Here is a 21,899-nt window from a genome sequence, read left to right as displayed (position 1 = left end):
GCCTGGCTTTTAAACTTTGTTAGGTGGAATTAAAGCAGCCATTAGTCTAAGGCTAATTTTTCCCTACTACGGAGGTAATATTCTTCTAAGTACTCAATACCCTGCGTACTAGTTTTTTCCTGTTCTGGTTAATGGGAGTATGAACTAGTCCCAGTCCTGCGTTGGCCGTGGGAATTGTTCCACCTGATCCTTGATGGTGGTTCTTTCCCCAGCCTCAGGTGTTTTCCTCAAACACATGCACTGATCAATTCTCAGATCAATACTTGAGGGCAATCCTCTGCCGATCATTAGAATGCTCTCGCTCTCTCTCTCTCTCTCTCGCTCTCTCTCTCTCTCCAGCTCTATCCTCTCTGGTACTCTGCCCTGTGAACTCCACCCACTTTGGTCTCCCCAAATTCTCAACTCTGTCTTTTCAGTTCAGGTGTAGGGTGGGCAACAGGGTCTGTTTGGGTTCTTCCTCTCTGCCCTGTGGCCAGAAAACTCTCTCTCTGCGGTAAGTTTTTCTTTCTCTTAAAGATCACTCTCCTGAGCTACTTGTTCTATGTCTGAAAACAGCTGTCTGTGTTTTGTCTATTTTTTTAGCTGTTAAAGGTAGGAGAGTAAATCTGGTCCCTGTTATTCCATCTTGGCTAAAAGCTGAAGATTTAAGGTATAGGCAGAAAACAAGCAGAACAGAGCAACAGATCTAGGTGAGACTCCTGCTCAGCTTTACTAGCTGGGCAACTTTGGTAGAATCCATCTCTGAGCGTCTGCAACATGGAACAATAAAATCTACCTTACAGGATGCTTATAATAGATGGAATTAAATTAGATTATTTCAGATTCATATATCTAAATGCCTACTTGATATTTCTACCTGGCTGCTAAATACACATTTCAAAATAAGTCCATACTGGGCTCCTGATCTCCCCTAAACCTGTTCTTCCTGAAAATTTCCCACCTTAGATAGCCATTTCATCCTTAGAGATGCCCAGGCCAATACATCAGAATCATATTGACATATAATAAACTACTCATATTTAGATTGTATAATCTGATATTTTTTGACACTTATAAAAAGTGTCAAAATATATCCATTATTGGTATCTTTTTAGAAACTTATTCAAGTGTTTCCTCATACCCCTTTGTAATTCTTCCCTTTTTCCCCTCCCCATCCCTCTTCCACCACATCTCCAGACAACCACCAATCATTTATTGTCACTCTATATCACATGTTCTGTAAGTTTATATAAACAGAAGTGTACAGTATGTACCCTATTTTGTTTGGTTTCTTTCTCTCAGCATAATTAGTTTAGGATTCATCAATGTTGCTGCCTATGTCAATAGTTAATTCCTTTTTATTGCTGGGAACTATTCCATTGCATAAATATACCACAATTTGTTTACCCATTCGATATCCATTCAATACTCATTCATCCACTTGTTATTGGCCATTTGGATTGTTTTCCATTTTGGGCTGTTACAAATATAACTGCTATGAACACTCATGTACAAGTCTCTGTGTGGACATTTCCCTTTTTTTCTCAGAATCATCACTGATGCCTCTTTTTCTATTACATATCACAGCCAATTCCTTGGCAAATCCTGTGGACTGTATATTGAAAATAGACCCAGAATTCCTCCTTTTACAGTCACCTCCACCTCTGTGTCCAACTCGCTTTCATGAGACTTACTTCCCTGTTTTTACTCTTGCTTCCTAATAGTCTATTCTGAGTACAACGGCCAGAGTGAAATGTATGCTACTGTCAAAGTATAAAGCACATCATCTCCCTTCTCGGCTCAAAGTAAAAGCCAAAGCTCTTACCACAGCCTCGAGGCTCTATACGAGCTGGCCTCCCAGTACCTCCCTAACCTCATCTCCTTCTATTTCTTCCCCTCCGTCACTTCACAACATATCTTGTTCACAGTAAAATTCCTGATGCCTAATGCAGTAGTGGGTATTTAATAAATACTTGTTCAGTGAATGAATGATTGATAGCCGTTGTAATAATCCGCACGAACACTGGTGAAGTCTGGCTCTTGGGAAGTGACAGTGAGGCTGAAGAGGAGAGTACAGATGGACAAGAGTGAGGGGGTGGAGATTGGTTGGCTGTGAGGAACACAGGAGAAAGAGTAACTAAAGTAGATGCTTTGGATTCAAGTCCAGGTTCCCTGAAGAAGAGAATAAATAGGTGGAAATGGGATGTCCTGAAACAATCTCTTCTTATGCAGATCATAGAGGAAGAGTTGCATGCACAAGCTCTTATCCTAGAATCACTTAACACGACGCTCTATCAAACTCAGATGGAACTCCAGAGAGAGGTGGGTCCTGGCTGGAGTAGGGATGGGGACTGAAGGAGGAAACCCAGGTCTCTGTGCAGCTATGCTGTATAGCTCTGTTCTGGATGGCTACAGTTTGGGAAAGAGAGCTATTAAAATGTATATGTCTTTCAGAAAGCTACAGTGGGAAATCTGGAGAAAATGCTCCAGACCAAGCTTACTGAGGCAGAAGAACAGTATAAATACACCACACAAATCCTGACAGAAGAAAACATGTATCTAAGGTGTGGATGATGCTGCTCAAAAGGACATGACTGAGCTGTCTGTAGGAGGTGGGAGGGAATTTGGGTGAGGGGATAGGGGAGGAATATGACTGCAAGAACTCCCTAATGATATCAAGGCATGAGCACTTTCAGGACAGAGGTGTGTCACTCTGAGCCTGCACACAGAAGTTAGGTGGGCTGAGGTCAGGCTGTTAATTTGAGGTCAACTAGGAATCTATTTCCTTACCTGTGTCTCTGTTTTTATGCAAAATAACACACAAGATTTATCTGCAGGTCTTTGAGTTTACTCAATTCTGTGACTGAGGGCTCTTTTTATGTCCATCTCCCCTGAGAATTTGGTGGTTTAGGTGTCAATGGTTCACCCTTAGATGCAGCTAAAGCTGGTTCCTATAGAAATAAACTTTGGGTCAGAAATTATACTGATAACTGAAGATACATCTTCAATCATAAATTTTGGCCAATACTTTAATAAAGGAAAATTATTTGTTTTGTTGATTTAGTAGAAAATTTTCTAATATGGGAATTTGGTCACCCAAACACCATTGTCTCACTAAATTCAAAACCACTGCAAGTAATAAGTGAGAATGCCCCGATGAAGGGATAAAGCCACATTTGTCACATATTCCCAAATATCCTATAGCCCATTCCACCCTTTGAGCTTCTAATGATACATCTTCCCTTCCATTATAGGCAAAAGATAATTGCCAAGAATGAAGAAATTTTTGAAGGGCAATCTGCAAGATTGACCTCCTTAACTATTTATGAGGATAATTCTGACGTTTTAGAAGATGGTTTCTCTGGCAACAAAAGACAAGAATCATGAATAAAAAGTTTTTCTCCATAACTGAAGATAGGACCACAATCTCTGCAGGCCTAGAGAGCTCCTGTGAGGTTTCCTTGGAAAATGCATGTGATAAGCTTAGTTCTTGGTTGCCTGGATTCTGTTTTTGTCCTTTCAGCTTGCTTTCTTCTAAGCAGTGGGGAATGTTTGATGTCTCATCTCAATTGCGTGGTTTTTCATGACTCTTCATTGAAAAAAATGATTCTTTCTATACCTGGAGCTGAGCTTTCTCTGATTACTGTACTATTTATTTTTTCTTCCACCTTCACAGATTTTATTAGAAAGAAACTGAAGTTCTTCCTATTAAACGTTGACAGTACTTTGAGATGTACCTTTTTCCCCTCTGGGTATTTAGTTAGAAGAAAGATAACTTATAGATTTTATTCCAAAAACATTCTCTCATACATGTGCCCAGCACCTCCACTTTTCACTCATGTTCCCTAACGTATGACTTGGGAAGAGTGTCTGATAATTCTTGCTACCTTCTCTGAACCATCACCAGAATTCAAATAAGTGGGCTAAACTTCAGGAAAAATAGTCGCACAAGTACAGTAATAAATGGCCATTGGCGGCAGCCTCGATCCTTGATGGAGGGGATTTGGTAAGTGGGGAGAAGGGATCAAGGGATTTGGTGGAGGAGAGGGATTGGGGAAGGAATGGGTGAGCTGCAGAGTGCATGCCCAGGCTGAAGAAGGCACTTCTTGGGCCCATTCAATTGCTGCCATAAAGGACCACAGGGATCAATGCTGTTGGATAGTCTGAGTTTTCAAAAGATCATACTCTAGTGTTTGTGTGTCAGCTCCCATTTTTTAAATGGTAGAAATTAATTTTTTTTTAAAACTGCACTAGTCAACATTGGGAGGCTCAAGTAAAGCATGTCTGTGAGCCAACCAATGTGAATTGCCATTGGCAAAAAATCAAAAACAAACCAACAAAGATAACTCCAAGAAACAGTAAATATAAAATCATATTTTATTCTATTAAAAAAAAAAAGCCATAGTTTTTAAAGTAAAGTTAATTCCTAAATATTTAAAGCAAACTGAACACAAAGCGCAAATGCAAATGTGTGAAAACTGTTAGCAAATAGCAAGCCACACTGGCTGGCAAAGAAGCATGTTTACATTCAAAAAGCAAAAGAAAAGGCTGAAAAGGGAGTCTGGGGACAGATTATAAAGAAACTCTAAAAAGAATTTGTTTTTTAAAAGCTTGCAAGCTAAGAATCAACATTTAAAATTTTATATTTTAAAAAACCAATTCTATAAGGTAGTGTGGATGATGGCTTGGGAGGAGAGAGACTGGACATACAAAAAAAAAAAAATCAACACTTCTGCTATTTCAGAAGTAGGGTTAATAAATCCTTTGTTAGTAATAAAAACAAGGAAAAACATCCCTAGGTTTTGTGAAACTTAACCCTGGGAGGCTCACTTGTTTCTGCCATTGCTTGTCCCACTTACCTGCAGAGGTCAGGATGGATGTGGGCGCATCATGGACATGGGAGAACCAAGCACTGGACCTCACCATGGGAGGGTTTCATTGTTGTTGCTGTATGTTTTCAATTGAGTCAGATAAAAATCTACCCACAGGATTTTGGGAGGGTACTGCTGCCATTCTCCTAGATACCAACTGTACCCCGGGTTCTGACTGACAGAATGTACACTCAGTCAGCCAAACTTGTCACAAAAACCAGGGGTGAGGTTATCAACCCTCTCACCGGGGAGGGAGATTATGGTTAACACTTAGTGTCTCCCAGTAGTTTAACAATGTTACTTTATTTATAGTGGGAAATTGCTTTCACCACTTCCTCCTCTTCTTGTGTCTTATGTTTCCATGCTGCTATTAACACCATGTTCTTAACAATTTGAAGGGAATGAATTTAAATGGTTCTGGATTGAAAGCAGATAAATGTGTGAAGAAATATTTGAACCTTTATATGTTCTTACTTTTCTTTTAAGCTATACTTTTTGTATCTACTATCTAAATTAAATTTTTTTCACCCAATTAAAAATAAAATCTAAACTATGGCTATGACTATCGGTGTCTAGTACTGACTTCTGTTATTACAAAGTCAGAGATGTCTGCTTGCACCACACAAGAATTAGAAGAATGTCCTTCTCTTCCTCACTGCCATTAAAAGAAAAAAAAAAAGTGCAAAATAAAAGTAGCTTAGTAATAAATAAATTAAGCATAGTGTTCTGCAAAATGAAGCTTAATAAAAAATAAACAGCATAGTGTTATGCAGCTAAAAAATATCATCAATTAAGAGGGAATATGAGTTTTTTTCTCAGCGTGAAAGAAGGTTGTGGCATCTGTTTGCCCATGTTTTTCCTGTCATCCTTACTGCTCACTTCAAAGTTCACTTCTGTCAGGATGGTGAGAATATCATCGCCTCTGAAAAACAGCATAACAAGGTGAGGATGGATTGGGGGAGATAAGCCACATCTGCTGTGTTCAGTGATAGTTCTTTCCCTCAAAACATCAGGCATTTGAAACAATACATTGCTAAACCAAGACTATCACAGCCTTCCAGATAAAGGAGTTGTCTCAAAGCTTAAAAACTTACCTTTGGTTTATTCAGGACCCCTACTGACCATCAGAAACTTCAGTGGCATTAGATTTGGTTTCCTTCCCTCCTGACTTCTGTGTACCTCCCTCTGCTCCTTGTGCCTGGGCCCCACAATCCCCTCAGTGGCCCCCAACACACTGTGCCTCAAATCTGAGGATTCATCTACGATGCAATCAAAATTTAGGCAATTCACCATGGGAAATTCTTGTTCTTCATTCACTCAAAAAATAATAAACCCTCAATAATAAACTGTGTTGTTTTATTATCTAATATATTTTACTAATTCCATGGAACTTGCTCAAACTTGTGTTGGAACACCTTACTATCTGCCCCCAGAGATTTGTCAGAATAAACCCTACAACAATAAAATATGAAACACACACATATACACACACACAAACATGAGATATAGGACTAGAAGATATCTGCAAAAGATTCCTTGCTATTCATCTGTCAGGTTGTGTGCCTTTGGATGAGCTGTGACATATGAAAGCATCATTTAACTAAAGGAATTATATAAAAAATGAGATTTTCCCACATTTTATGGTTTCAAAGCAGGCCCAATTGGTGGGAATATAAAAGATTGCTACTCTGAAGTCAGTGATTGACTTCTCTCTCACAATACACCAGGAGGGTTTGAGATTGGTTAGCAATTATAGAACTTTTGACAGGGTTGGAGCATGTTAAACATTGAAATGGGTTACTGCTTTCTTGGAAGACTTCCTAAACTGGTTGGGTTGGCTCAGTCATGTTCATGCCTAAAGAGAGAGCTGGGCCACATGACTTTACCCCCTTTCCTGCTCTGTGATACCCTGATTGTCCCTTGAGATGCTGAACAAATGAAACCCCTTACTAAGTATCTCAGTTCCTCCATCTGTGAACTTGAGATGTTAACACATGCTGTCCCTTCCACATTGTCACTAACCTGGGAAGTACAGCTGTGATCCACAGCCAGATGTTTAGAGATGAGTGGAAACCACTCTCCTTGGACACCTCTCTGATCTGTTAATGTTGCTTTAACCATAAAGCACATTTTAATGGGCATTAGACATGGGTCTGTAGTAGTGGTGATGGGGAGACAAGTAGTGTAACAGTGAGGAGGGTTGGAAAGGCAAAAATTACCGAGGACATCTTTCCCTCAGGCTCTGGCAAAGTGACTGGATGTACCAGGTCCCCTCTGTGGGGCTTCGGTAGGAAACACAGTTATTCACAGTGGCCATCCCCAGCAGAAAGTCAGCCTCATCTGGGATATATCTCTTCTGAATGGGTGAGTCCATTTTTAAGTGGGCTTCCTGCTGCTCTGAGTCGGTCTCCACAGCTATACCTTTTTGGTAGTTATCCCCTTGACAGGCCTGAATAAAAAAGACTTTGGGTTTCCCTGCAAGTGAAGGGCACTTCGAACCAGTGAAGTAAGAGGTCAGTTCATAGATGGGGACTTCCTGCCCATCGGTGCCATAGATGATGCCCTTGTCTCCATGGGAGAGGATGCAGCAGATGAAGCAGTCCTTGTCATTGTGGTCCATGTTTTGGTATAATTTCAGAACATCACATATTTCCTTTGCTGTGGAGTCTTTGAAATGTACTATCTCAAAATGAAGTGCATTGAAGGTCTTGTCCAAAGCCACTGAAAAATGAAATAAGGAAAAGTCATTTTATACCACAATAATTCCCAGGGCTTGTGAAATCTAAGCCTAAACAGAGGAGGTAGGGTATCTTTCATCACGGAAACAAAGTGTCTTCCCTTTGCTCAGGAGAGGACCACAGCCAAGAGCTGGAAAGAAGCAACAGTGTGTCCAATGTTGAACAGGTAAGAATTTGAAGCAGAACTTAAAGAACAAGACCCTCTAAATTGGAAGCTGGATTCTATAGGATGTAGTATTTATTGCCACTAGCTGAGAATGTTATCAAGTTCTGAGGCAAATTAGCAAGAGGAGAATGGAGAGTGATACTGCTGGCCTGTTGTCTCTTCTGAACTAGTCCACAAGATGGATAGCTATTATTTAAGCTTACAAGTAAACAATTTTAAAAATAATTGTATTACTTACATAATCAGAAAAAAAAGCAAAAAAAAAAAAAATTTTTGGAGTGTAAGATTTTATGCTGAACCCTCTCAAAATTGTTTAAATTTATCAAAACAAAAGATATGAATGTATAAAAAGTCAAACAAAACTAAAAGGCCTATTACAAAAACAGCTATCTCATCTCCATCCCTCTTTATTACCCAGTTCTGCTGCATCAAGGTAACTATTTTCAACTTTTAGCTATTTCTTTTGGGATTAGTCTCAATTTTGTAATGAATTTGTATACACTGCTCTTTATTCATTTATATATTTTAGACTTTGGTATTGAGTTCTTATTATGGAGAATGAGCATTCAGTGCTCTTACACAATTCTTCACAATTTTTATTTGAATTAATAGTAGTTTTTATATTGTTAGGACTATGTAAATATGTTCTTTCATTATGCTCCCTTTCTTATTAAACTTTTTGTCTTTCCCAGAATTACTGATTGCATTGTTTTTTCATTTGTTTTGTTTTCTATATACTTAATATTTTCCCCCAAATACTCCAATAGATTTGTCAAAGTCTTTCAACATTTTTCAGATTGCCCATCTGTGCCAGTTTGAATGTACTGTGTCCCCCAAACACCATTATCTTTGATGTAATCTTATGTAGACAGACATTATCAGTTTTGATTAGATTTCTTTGAGTGTTTCTTTGGAGATGCACCCCACCCAGCTGTGGGTGATGAACTAATTGGATAAGTTCCATGGTGTGCTGGCCTGCCCACTGGGTGGGCCTTGATCATTGGAGCCATATAAATGAGTTGATGGGCAGAGCGAACTCAATGCAGCTGTGAGTGATGTTCTGAAGAGGAGCTACAGCCAAGAGGGACACTTGGAAGAAAGCACAGGAGCTGCAGATGAGAGACAGTTTGAAGATGGCCGTTGAAAGCAGACTCTTGCTCCAGAGAAGCTAAGAGAGGACAAATACCCCACGTGCAACTAAGAGTGACATTTTTGAGGAACTGCAGCCTAGAGGGGAACGTTCTGGGAGAAAGCCATTTTTTTTTTTTTTTGCACTTTTTTTTTTATTAAATTCAGTTTCATTGAAATACATTCACACACCATACAATCATCCATGGTATACAATCCACTGTCCACAGTATGATAACATAGTTATGCGTTCATCAACACAATCTATCTCTGAACATTTTCCTTACATCAGAAAGAACCAGAACAAGAATAAAAAATAAAAGTGAAAAAAGAACACCCAAATCATCCCCCCATCCCACCCCATTTGTCTTTTAGTTTTTATCCCCATTCCTCCACTCATCCATACACTAGATAAAGGGGGTGTGATCCACAAGGTCTTCACAATCACACTGTCACCCCTTGTAATCTACATTATTATATAATTGTCTTCAGGAGTCCAGACTGCTGGGTTGGAGTTTGGTAGTTTCAGGTATTTACTTCTAGCTATTCCAATACATTAAAGCCTAAGAGGTGTTATCTATATAGTGCCTAAGAATGTCCACCAGAGTGACCTCTCGACTCCATTTGGAATCTCTCAGCCACTGAAACTATTTCGTCTCATTTTGCATCCCCTTTTTGGTCAAGAAGATACTCTCAGTCCCACGATGCCGGGTCCACATTCATCCCCGGGAGTCATACTCTGTGTTGCCAGGGAGATTTACACCCCTAGGAGTTGGGTCCCATGTAGGGGGGAGGGCAGCGAGTTCACCTGTCAAGATGGCTCAGTTAGAGAGAGAGAGGGCCACATCTGAGCAACAAAGAGGTACTCAGGGGGAGACTCTTAGGCACCATTGCATGCAAGTTTAGACTCTCCTTTGTGGTAATGAGCTTCCTAAGGGCAAGTCCCATGCTCGAGGGCTCAGCACATCAAACCGCCAGTCCCAATGTTTATGACAACATCAACACCAGTCCAGGTGAGGATGTCCAACACATCCGCACCTTCCCCCAGATCCTCGGGGCTGGGGAGGGGGAGGCTGTAAATATGTTTTTTATTATCTGCCCAAATTACTCTAGGATGTGTCACTATTTCACTCCAGCCTATACTAACCTACTGTATCTCACTTCCTATTCAAAGTTCCATGCAATTGTGGTGGTTGAACAAATCGACTATAGAGTTGTACTGTTTAGAAAATTTAGATCCTGTACCAAATAGATATCTATCCCCTTGGTCTCATATGAAAGTTGAAGTTTTAAAACACAATCAGTTTCAACCTTTATCCTTTGGCCTGGCTTGCCCTGGTCTTAACCAGACCTGCTTCATTCATACCACTAAATGAAGTCTGGGCTCTTTTATCAGCGTTTTTGTTTTTTTTTTTTTTTTGACAGTGGCTGTATGCATTAATACTGACATTCATATCTGCCAAGCTCTAGCTCTGAGTTTCAGGTGTCTCAGAGATATGCATTGTTCCAGAGACCAATCAGGTTATACACTAGGGGATCAGCATCTCAAAGTTTAGAGATAGGCCTTACAATTCAGGGATAGAGGAGAAAGCCATTTTGAAACCAGAACTTTGCAGCAGACGCTGGCCACATGCCTTCCCAGCTAACAGAGGTTTTCCAGACACCATTGGCCATCCTCCAGTGAAGGTACCCAATTGCTGATGTGTTACATTGGACACTTTATGGCCTTAAGACTGTAACTGTGTAACCAAATAAACCCCCTTTTATAAAAGTGAATCCATCTCTGGTGTTTTGCATCCTGGCAGCATTAGCAAACTAGAACACCATCTGTGCCGGTTTGAATGTATTGTGTCCCCCAAATGCCATTATCTTTGTGGTCTTGTGGGGCAGATGTTTTGGTGCTGGTTAGATTTGCTTGGAATGTGCCCCACGCAGCTGTGGGTGATGATTCTGATGAGATGTTCCCATGGAGGTGTGGCCCCGCCCTTTCAGGGTGGGCCTTGATCAGTGGAGCCATATAAATGAGCTGACTCAAAGAGAGGGAACGAAGTACAGCTGTGAGTGATGTTTTGAAGAGGAGCAAGCTTGCTAGAGAGGAACGTCCTGGGAGAAAGCCATTTTGAGGCCAGAGCTTTGGAGCAGACGCCAGCCACGTGCCTTCTCAGCTAACAGAGGTTTTCTGGACACCATTGGCCATCCTCCAATGAAGGTACCCAATTGCTGATGTGTTATCTTGGACACTTTATGGCCTTAAGACTGTAACTGTGTAGCAAAATAAACCCCCGTTTTATAAAAGCCTATCCATCTCTGGTGTTTTGCATTCTGCAGTATTAGCAAACTAGAACAGATTTTGGTACCAGAGGAGTGGGGTGCTTTTGCTGCTGAGTTTGCAAATACCGAATATGTTGAAACGGCTTTTCAAATGGATAAGGGGAAGATTCTGGAAGAATTGTGAGGAGCTTGATAGAAAAGGCCAAAACTACTTTAAAGAGACTGTTTATGGAAATATGGAGTCTAAAGATACTTCTGATGAGGACTTGAGCAGAAATGATGAATGTGTTGTTGCAAACTGGAAGAAAGGCGATCCTTGTTTTAAAGTGGCACAGAATTTGGCAAAATTGAGTCCTGGCGTCAGATGGAAGGAAGAATTTGAAAGCGACAACCTGGAATACTTAGCTGAGGAGATCTCCAGACTACATGTGGAGGAGGTACCCTGGCTTCTCCTTGCAGCTTATGGTAAAATACAAGCGGAAAGAGATAAACTTAGAACTGAACTCTTGGGTTCAAAGAGACCAGAAGCTGATCGCTTGGAAAGCTACGAGCTTCCAGGGGGTGGAATCCTGAAGCTACAGCCCAACATGAGGGTGTAACCAAACACAGAACCCAGCCGCCATTTCAGTACAAGCCAAGATTGGAGATGGAATTATCCAGAAAGGATTTGTGGAAAGTCCTATTGTCTAATGGCTTTGACCCCTGTGTGCTTCATGCAAAGCCAACAGAATTTTTGCGAGATCTTTATAGACAGAGCCATTGCCGGTCTGGACTGGAGGAGACAGACAAGGAAAAAATTAAAGGAAAAATCTCTTCAAAGACAGAGCCATGGAGGTTGAGGTCTGGAGTCAAGAGGTCTCGGGCTGGGAGAGCGGAGCAGCCCACATGCATGGAAAGGGTGAGTTTGCCCTGGAGGTTGAGGGTGGGCTTTCTGCCTCGATGCTCTGGAAGAGTTTTGCCATCTGAGGTCCCAAAGAGGGCGGAGCACATTCCCAGGGAATTGGGGAGAGCCTGGCTGCCACCACACTGTTCTGAAGGGGTTGAGCGTGTGCCCTGGAGATGGAAGGGAATCCGGGAGCTGCCCCGATGTTTGAGGAGGGTGGGGCCAAGAAGGTGGTCTCCCCAATGTGTGAATATGTTGAAGCACTCACCCAAGCATTTGGAGAGAAAAGGGCTGCCACAAAGGCACTTAGGAAGGGTTAGACTCCCGCTCTCTCAAGCCCCAAGGATGCAACATTGTTCTGTAAATGACTCTCAGACTTTGAAATCTAATGGAGTTTGTCCTGAGGGTTTTAGGAACTGTTTTGCTCCTATTAACCCTGTTTTCCTTACTGTTTCTCCTTATGGCAGTGGAAATGTTTATCCTATGAATGTCTCTCCTTTGTATATTGGGAGCACATAACTTGTTCTAAGTTCACAGATCCACAGCTAAAGAAAAATTATGCCTTAGGACTGGCCATGCCTGTAATTGATTTTGAGGGGATCTTGTACTTAACTTGTTACTGAAATGATTTAAGTTTTTGTGATATTGTGATGGAATGAATGTATTTTGTATTTGGAAAGATGATGTCATTTTGGGGTCCAGGGAGTGGAATGTGCCAGTTTGAATGTATTGTGTCCCCCAAATGCCATTATCTTTGTGGTCTTGTGGGGCAGACGTTTTGGTGCTGGTTAGATTTGCTTGAAATGTGCCCCACCCAGCTGTGGGTGATGATTCTGATGAGATGTTCCCATGGAGGCGTGGCCCCACCCATTCAGGGTGGGCCTTGATCGGTGGAGCCATATAAATGAGCTGACTCTAAGAGAGGGAATGAAGTGCAGCTGTGAGTGATGTTTTGAAGAGGAGCAAGCTTGCTAGAGAGGAACGTCCTGGGAGAAAGCCATTTTGAGGCCAGAGCTTTGGAGCAGACGCCAGCTGCCTTCCTAGCTAGCAGAGGTTTTCCGGACGCCATTGGCCATCCTCCGGTGAAGGTACCCGATTGCTGAGGTGTTACCTTGGATGCTTTGTGGCCTTAAGACTGTAACTGTGTAGCAAAATAAACCCCCATTTTATAAAAGCCTATCCGTCGCTGGTGTTTTGCATTCTGCAGCATTAGCAAACTAGAAAATTTTTATTTTTTCCTGGAGACTTCCCATCTTGAGCATTACGTCCTTCTGCTCATCACCAAGTGGCTGCTCCTTAGGCCTTATGAATTTCTCTTCTCCTTGGGTGTCCCTCTCTCTCTCTTCCATGTTAGGTTCCCTGTTTCCTGAACCAATGATTTCCTCTTTCTTGGTTTACTCACTTGTTTTGCTGGAGCATATCCACCAGTGCATGAGAGGTAAAATTTTTGAGTCCTTGCACAAGTCTTTTATTTCTACCTTCATACTTTTTGATAGTTTGGCTAGATATAGAATTCTTCAAAAGGCATTTTTCCTCAGAATTTTGAAGGCATTTCTTCACTGTCTTCTGGCTTCTAGTGTTGTTATTGAGAAATTCAATTACATCTTGATTCCTGATCTTTTATATACATAGGACTTATTTTTTTTCCTCTCTCTCTCTAGAAGCCTCTAGATGTGATATGATTTTGTGTGAGTCTTTCTCAATTCATTGGGCCCTTTCAGTCTGAAGACTGTCATTCAGTTCTTGAAAAGTTCCATTTCCTCCATTTTCTTTGTTCTCTCTTCCTGGAACTCTTATTGTTGGAGACTATTGAACTTTTCATTTTGGTGCTCGTATTTTTAATCTTCAAGTATTCTTTCTTGTTTTGTTCCTTTTTCATAACATCCTGCCCTTTTATGGATTAATAACTTTTATCTAAGAATAGTAAATATAATTTTTAAAAAGAATTTTTTTTTCTCAACATTATCTCTGTTTCATTCATATTCTGTTTCCTTTTTTCCTTCTTTTGCCTCTTTCATATTAGAGGATTTCTTCATATGCCTGGTGATCCTTAGTTGTCCATTCATAAATTGACTAATTAGTCAATTAAAAAATTGGCTGAAAGCCCTGAGTTCATAGGTATGGTTTGTTCACTGGTGGACTTCATAGCAGGGTGACTGGGTGGGAACCTGGCCATTTGTGGGGGCCCAGGACCCAGGCCCCCTCTCCTCCATAGTGATTTCACCTGGCCACCTACTTGACCCGGACAAATGTTAAAAGTCATGAGACATCCCCGGAGGAGGAAAAAACAAAGCATTGAAACTCCCCTCCCCTGATCACTGTTGATAACAATCTCTACACTCTTGTGTCACAAGACACTGCCAAAACTCTGTTCTCACACCCTCCTTGTCTTAACCCTTACAAACTAGCCTCTGGCATCCCCTGCTTTGGTGGAGCGCTAACTTCCATCTTTCCCTGCCTGCCACCGCTGTGGAACCATAACTCCTATGAGTCTTTTTAAACTCGTGTCTGACTCCGTGCCTGGCGTGTTCTTGGTTCTAGGGCTAAGCTGGGTTGTGACACCATTTTATTAGGAAACCCCCAAATGTTACTATCTTTAGGTCTTTTATCTGGGGCTTTCAGCCTCTCCAGAGGAGAGTCCTAGGCTATTTCCATGGGGATATATATCTGGCTACCAGTTTTTCTGGAACCAAGGAGAGTTAGAGATCTGACTCCACACCACCTGTAGGGTGAATTTTCTTTAATCTGTCTTCAATAAGCTACCTCAGCCTTTCTCTTAATGTCATGAACACCATTTCCAAAAGTTCTTTGATCAAGTCAAAATTCTTAATATCACAATGGCTGGATTGGATTATTTGTTGTTGTTGTTTTTTTTTAGTTGCAGTCGTTTCTGTCATGTGCCATAAATTATTTCATTTAACTGTAAGTTCTCCATCTTATCTAAATGGGCAGAGTCAAAGAATTTATGGCCAGTTTAACATTTGAAGTTGCTATTCCAGTTAAGGACCCACAATTTCTGCTGCACTCAAAAGCCCAACTTTTATAAACACAACTTCTATGAGTGACCTTGATACCAAGGCAATTTTTATCACCTAGTACCTAATGCATTTTACAGAAGCACTATTCATTTAATTAAATTAAAAGTAAGTTTATTGCTTCTTTTCATTATAAGCTTCTAGTAAGATTTAATACTTTTTATACAGTAAGAGTTAATTTCATGTGTCATTTTGGCTAGGTTATGGTGTCCAGTTGTTTAATCAAGGAAGCACTGGCCTGATTGTCACTGTGAGGATATTTCATGGATTTAAATCACAAGTCAGTTGATTCCATCTATGATGGCTGATTAAGTCTATAATCAACAAAGGAGGCTGCCTTTAGCAATAAGAGAGGTCTCCTCATCCAATCAGTTGAAGGTCTTAAAGGGAGAACTGATTTCAGCAGTCAGAAAGAAGAATCTCCATCTCTACTTTGCCAACCAGCTTCTCCTGGGGAAAGCTTCATCACCTTCACAGAGTTCCAACTTGTGGTCTGCCCTATGGAATTTGGACCTGCCAATCCCCACAGCTGCGTGAGCCAATTTCTAACATCTCTTAATATTTACATATGCATATCCTACTGGTTCTGTTTCTCTGGAGAAACCTAATACATATACATATATTGTTTTGATAGACAAACTAATTTAATATAAGGTAAAAAGTTAACAAACACATATAAATGCTTTCACATCCCCAGGGAAATATGGATGTATCTTTCTTCTTGAAACAAATGGCCCTGTTGGTATAGCTTTTGTTCTCCCACTTTTGATAAAACCATAGGCATAAGAAATACTTCCTTTCTCTACTTTGGATTCTACTGTACCTGCATCCAATTCTGTTCCATTCCTATCCCTAATGTTGTGAATTTTGGGGACATCCCTCCGTGCCATTGTAAAATCATAATTGTTGAAGATCAAGCAGTATCCTCGAGGTTTGCTTTCCATTCGGTAAAATTTGTCTGTTACCTGAAAAACAAAAACCCAAACTAAGAGTTAACTCTGGGATAAGCACTAGCAATCTGAACAAACAATTCCATAGTAAGAGGTTAGGCTGTCCCCTAAGCCAAACTGGGAACAAATGAGTTTCCCATTGTCCCACCCCAACTTGGAGTTGTTTCCCCGAATATGTAGTTTCCACCACTTCCCTTCACAGGAGGAACCCCCAGACTTCTGCCCTGAAGTTAGCAGAGTCAGTGTTCCCGTACTTGGGCTCTTGAGTACTTTGCACACTTACTAAGATTGTTGTCATCATTTTGCATGATCATTATTTGTTCTCAGTTCCGCTTCCCTTACTATACACAAGAACCCCTCAAGACAGATACCATCTGTGCCTGCATTTAGAATTTATTAACTTGTGAGTACTCAATCAAGAGTTGCTGAATAAATGAATGTCTTGGCACTGTCTTTTGGCTGCCCTTCCACAACCTAGTGATTCCCTTGGCTGTCTACTCAACTCATCCATGCTTCTCGGCTAGCTGCTGGGGGCCTGCCCTTTACTCATGACACAGTGTGGTCACTGGGCTTTTGAAAGCTGATGTCTTAACCCAGCTCTCAGGACCACCGCAGCTGCTGGGGTGAGACATGCCAGTCAGGTAGGCTGAGAGTACCTGTCTGAAGTGGTCCTGTGTACTGCTCATTTTCCCAGGACTGTGTGGGTACTGAGACCATTCAGTGTTCAGTTGGAAGTCTGTGCAACCGTAGAGAGAGAGAAAAGGGTCCTCAGCTGAGGGAAGCAGAATGCCTGGCTCCACTACTTAATAAACCATGAGACTTTGGGCAAGTTACCTACTCTCTCTTCAATGCGGTATCTTTAGATGGTAGTGGGGACAATACTTACAGAGTGCTTTGGTGTTTACAGAGTGCCACATTCTTCTCTTAAACCTCTTTTTTCAGACTGAGAAAGGTCTTGTGATTTTCTCAGGGGCCCCCAACGAGTAAATGGTCCCCTGGAGCCTGACTGCAAGTGTCCTGCCTGCCCTGCAGAGTTCAGGGTTTTCCCTGCTTCCCGCCATGGGGAGGCATGAATGGGCCAAGTCAATGCATCTGGAGAACTGTTGAATGTTACATAAACAGGAGTTATTATGTCTAGAAAAGAAATTATTGTGCTGGCTCAGTGAGACAGGGACAAAGCCCTTCCCATTTAGGCATTTGTGGCTCCTGGGAGGGTTAGGCAGAAGCTTCACAAATCCTCTACCCTCCAACTATTCCAGTATCTTTGGTTTTAAAATTAAAATGTAATGCATAGGAAACCAAAGAGGTCACATTTTAAAAATCAAAAAGCCACATTTTAAATCTTTTTATTAATTTTTCCTACATTTCCCAATGTTACCCATCAGTTTCTGCCCCCGTAATGATGGACCTAGCAGCTAAAATAAGCTAAAGAAGACAATACAATTGAATCTACAGTGCAAACAGAAAGAGGAATTGGAAGTCTCAAGTACCTGTGACTCACTTCCCTGGTCTCTTGGAGAGTCCAACATTGTCAGCTCTTCACATAAGATCTCCCCTACAAGCAATCAAGAGACACATCTAGAATGAGACATGGCAGGGAAAGTAGGTGGGTAAAGAAAAATATAGCACCTAGAACAACAGGAGGTCCATTTTATAGTGAAAGTTCACAGACTGCCTTGAACCCAATCCTTCATTCCACAGGGATTCTTCAGGCTGGCCAATTAATGTGTTTTTGGAAACAAAAGGGCGAATGTTCTTTCATATCATCTCCAAAGGGAGAATTAAGAACAAGAAGCGCCATAATTTTATATTCCTCCACATTGCCAAGCTGAATTTTATGGCATTTGTGAGATATTCATTAATAAAACCACCAGAGAGCCCTAGCTCCTGATGAATTCTTGATTTAAAAGAACTTTACTCCAACATCTCAGAGCCTTGGGCTCAAGCTGGTGTGGACAGTGGTGGGGAAGCAGCTGCATGGCTAGTACTCAAATCTAACCTTTAACGGAGGGTGGACCAAGATTTGTTTTATGCACATGCATGCACACACACAGAAACACATAAAGCCAGGGTGAAAAGACAACAAAACTCTTAACAATATTAATATTTGCATGGTGATGGAATTACTGGGTTTTTGAAAATATTTCTCTGAATTTAAAATCATTTTCAGTGACTATATATAATTTTTATAATCAGAAAGAATACATTGATCCTCAGAATTTTGCAGTAGGTCCTTCCTTCTCCTGTTCAACCCAGTTCACCAACATAGAAAAAGGGACAGGGCATTAACCAAGTTCCTTCTCCGGGGAAAAAAAAAAAGTTTAATTTGACTGGGGCATCCCAAGGGTGAGGCAGACAGGTGATGGAGGAGCTCAGGTGCAGGGGAGGTGAGGAAGTCCAGCAAGGAAGAAAGAGGAAGGACTCACACCTGGCCAAGGTACCTGCCACCTGCAAGGAGAATAAATTGTTCTTGAAGGAGGAAGCAACTTAAGCAAGGAAGTTCTGGGAAATATTCCAAGTACATAACCCAGGTAGTACATGTCAAGAAAAAAAAATGAAATTAAAAAAACCTTACTACTGATACACTCTGCATCTATTTCAAACTTGCCAGCCTGGGGCTTTGGGGTCTGTATTTTTTGATGTCACTTTTTACATGTTTTAATGTGCAGAGAAGTTGACTACAAGTAGCCACTGAGCTTTCATCGAATGTTAGGGGACTAGGGCCATTAAGATGTGGAGGAGGTAGAAGGTGTGGAGAGGAGGTGTCAGGATATCTGAGAGCGAATTAACTAAATGAATCTTGGAAACTTATCTCCAAGTGTTACCATTTGAAAATTCATCTGAACTTCTTTCAAGGCTCATTCTTTCCTCTGAATCAAAAAATAAACAACAACCCCCTCCCCATGCCCCTAATATTTGGTTAGAAGCATTTGTGACTTGGAGGGATTTGTTAATTTAAGAACACGTTTTTGCTGATTCACACCTGACAGGTTATCTCTGCCTCTGATTAAGTCTTCATAATCACTGATTTTTATCAGCAGGCTCTTGTTGATTTGGTCACAGATTCTTTTCAGGGTGTCCAAGTTTCTTTCCCCCAGGATGACCCTCTTCTCCATCTCTACGAAAATATCAAGCAAGTTCTAGGGGAGGAGACAAAGTTGGAAGATTGGATTGACCCATATTGGTTTTCAGATGAGATTTTTTTTTTTAATTCCACTCTCTCCAAACCAAGGGCCCTCCCTCCCTGTGCACGCAGACCCTCCCGAGAGAGCATGCTGCTCTTACAAAGCCGACAGACCCCTAGAAGGCTGGGTCTGTGTCTTCCGGCCCAGAAACACCAAGTGAAAGAACGGAGAGAGGCCATGTCAGCCATCGCCTGGTCCCCAGTCCCTGTGCTGAGTGGCCTGGGGAAGCCTGTGTGTGGTGACTGTGAAATAGCCCGAGGTGCCCTGGGAGCTGCCTCACACCCCAACATTACCTCTGGCACCCGCTTCACCTGCAGGCCTGAGCCCCCTCCTCCCATCTGCCACAGTTCCAGGTTCCAGATTGTTTCAGGGACTGCAGAAGTGGGAAAACGCTTCAGGCCCATGACTGTCTTCCCTGGCTCTGCTGGGTCCCACAGTGGGCTGTGCCCCAACAAACAACCAGCCTCCCCCTCCTTGCTCCTGACCCCGTCTTACTTCCGATGATTAATGGGAGCCGCCCATTCTGCACATTCCATCTCTACCACACCCATGCCTGGTCACTATTTTCCTCTCCCTGGTTCAAAAGCGAGAATCAAGGTTGCTTGTAACTGAGAGTCTTTCTGTTACATCTCAGAAATTCCACTGCTTGATCAATTCCCAGGAATAAGTCTTGGCAGGATGCCAGGTCTTACCATGTCATCATCCAGTTTACATTTGGGAATCTCCTGGCTCAAAAGAAACTTAAAAGACTTCAATTCCAATTTGCTTACATCTTCTGAAATCTGAAAAAGCATGACCCTGTATGGGAAATGAAGACACTTTAGAAATGCTTTCTTAAATAACTTCCCATTTGATGGATGGAGTCACAGTGGACTTGATTCCAGTGACCTCCCTTTATAATAAAGCCACATAAAGATATCATTTATGAGGTGAGTCCTTACAAAGAAGCTGGTGGAGACATTCAGAAAACTATGACTAAAGTCCAACCATCCCCCCTTAAGAGAAATTAAAGTTCAAGCAACTTTGCCTCTAAGTTAATTTCAGCTAAATGCATCCTATTTTTCTATTGTCCTCTACTATAAAATCAAAATCTGGTTCAAAAAAAAAATTGGAAACTATGCTTTTAAAAATCATACTTTTTTAGATGAAAATTGGATCACCACTTTCCTAATTAAAACTTGTCAGTATCTTCACAGTTGTTACCTTCAGTATGAAGCCCAAACATTTACTTCTGGAATACAAAGACATCTGTAATTGAGCCCAGCAGATCTCATCTTCTCCCACCACACCTCATCCCTTTGCCCCCAGTCTCTTCTAGGAACACATCCTCTCCACACACCTCACGGATTCCACTAATCCAAAAAAGACCTGGAACTCCAAACACACCCAGCTGCCCTGCCCTCTCACCCCTTTATGCTATGCCCCCTCCCCTCCCCCACCCCCTATTTCCTCTTCTATTTTCAGACTCCCATTCACCCACTAAGAATCAGCCCAAGCATTGCCTGAGTATCCTCAGGCTGCATTCATTCATTCCCTATGCCTCTGTATCACCCAAAGGATGACACACATATTTGTCTATTTACCAAAATGGCTGAGTTCCCGGGTAGCAGTGTCCATGCCCTTTTCATTTCCATAAACCCAGAGGGCCACACAGGACCCAGACGACTGGTGTTGGAACCCTGGCTCCACCATCTACAGTATAAGCTGTGTGCAGTCATGACTCAGGGCCCCTGGGTGGTATGATCTCATGTATCCATGCATTCCTGGCTGAGGCCTTCCTCAGGCACCTCTACTTCCCCGTGGGGCAGGCAGGGAGAAGGGGCCCTTGAAGACATTTTCCTCCATTCTGACTCAATACTCAGAACTCTTCCACTCCGAGGTCCTCTCCCCCTCTCTTTTACCATTCCCTGGCTGTGGATCTATAAAATGGCAGTCTTCTGTTGGGGTCCCTTGACAGTAAGATGATTCCCTACATTTCCACTTACTCATTTAAACCTTACCCAGTAGCACCATTCCATGGGGGAAAATGGGATATTGAGGGAGCTGGTGCTTTCTCCGGTTTAGCTTCTTATTTACAGTCTAGCAATAAGTGATTAAAGGCTTAACTGTTACTTCCATTTTCACTTGTTATCTTAACTGGCTGCTCTAACACTTAGCAGCTCAACTCTCTCAGCTCATTTAGGGTTTTAACACTTAGTACATCAAAATGGTAATTATGGTTCTCAAAGGTGTGGATCATTGGCTGGCACTGATGGTTTCTCTAAGTCTAGCTCACGTGGCAGAAGAAGTGGAATTTTCAGAAGGCCAAGACAGTGTGCACAAAGTAAGACCCTCAAGCTTTCCTAAATCTGGTACTGTTGTTTCTTCACATTAACTGATGTCTTAATGAATAAATTCCTTACAAGGATTTCACAATCCTATCAAACCCAACCTACACAGAACATCTCTTACATCATTTAAAATCAAAATGGCCAAGACTCAGTTTACAGTCATAACAAGGAACATGCTGGGGCCTCAGATCTCTGAGGATAGAAGAGGCCAGGTAATTAGAAGATAGTGGCTTTCACCCCTGGCTCTGAGGTTCTTCCATATCACATGCCAAAGTTATTCACAACAAGCAATCAAATGGATCAGAGGCTGGAATAAAGCGTTTCTGAAAAGAAAGCTAAAAATTACTTTAAGTAGTGTCTGAA

At 41.6% G+C, this 21,899-nt stretch overlaps 2 protein-coding genes across 3 annotated transcripts in view; one reads left to right on the top strand and one right to left on the bottom strand.

Annotated features, from left to right (window-relative positions):
* Nucleotides 1-3,987, top strand: part of FLACC1 (flagellum associated containing coiled-coil domains 1) — a 29,439-nt gene extending 25,452 nt beyond the window's left edge. Inside the window, 3 exon segments of the mRNA XM_037849911.1 lie at nucleotides 2,212-2,301; nucleotides 2,434-2,543; nucleotides 3,234-3,987. Coding sequence (XP_037705839.1) covers nucleotides 2,212-2,301; nucleotides 2,434-2,543; nucleotides 3,234-3,366 — 333 coding nt within the window. The 3' untranslated portion in view covers nucleotides 3,367-3,987.
* Nucleotides 3,988-4,344: 357 nt separating this feature from the next.
* CASP8 (caspase 8) overlaps nucleotides 4,345-21,899 on the bottom strand; it is a 33,730-nt gene continuing 16,175 nt past the window's right edge. For both annotated transcript variants that reach the window (XM_037849910.1, XM_037849909.1), the window contains 6 exons: nucleotides 19,899-20,004; nucleotides 19,005-19,161; nucleotides 17,512-17,576; nucleotides 15,895-16,036; nucleotides 7,070-7,571; nucleotides 4,345-5,772 (listed from right to left, as the gene is read on the bottom strand). In XM_037849910.1, the coding sequence (XP_037705838.1) occupies nucleotides 5,637-5,772; nucleotides 7,070-7,571; nucleotides 15,895-16,036; nucleotides 17,512-17,576; nucleotides 19,005-19,161; nucleotides 19,899-20,004 (1,108 nt within the window). In that variant the 3' untranslated portion in view covers nucleotides 4,345-5,636. The remainder of the gene's footprint in view (nucleotides 5,773-7,069; nucleotides 7,572-15,894; nucleotides 16,037-17,511; nucleotides 17,577-19,004; nucleotides 19,162-19,898; nucleotides 20,005-21,899) is intronic.

The sequence above is a fragment of the Choloepus didactylus genome, chromosome 9, assembly GCF_015220235.1.
Source record: "Choloepus didactylus isolate mChoDid1 chromosome 9, mChoDid1.pri, whole genome shotgun sequence".
Lineage (NCBI taxonomy): Eukaryota > Metazoa > Chordata > Mammalia > Pilosa > Megalonychidae > Choloepus > Choloepus didactylus.
Note: the sequence above shows the minus strand (reverse complement) of the source record. Positions and strands in the feature narration are given on the sequence as shown.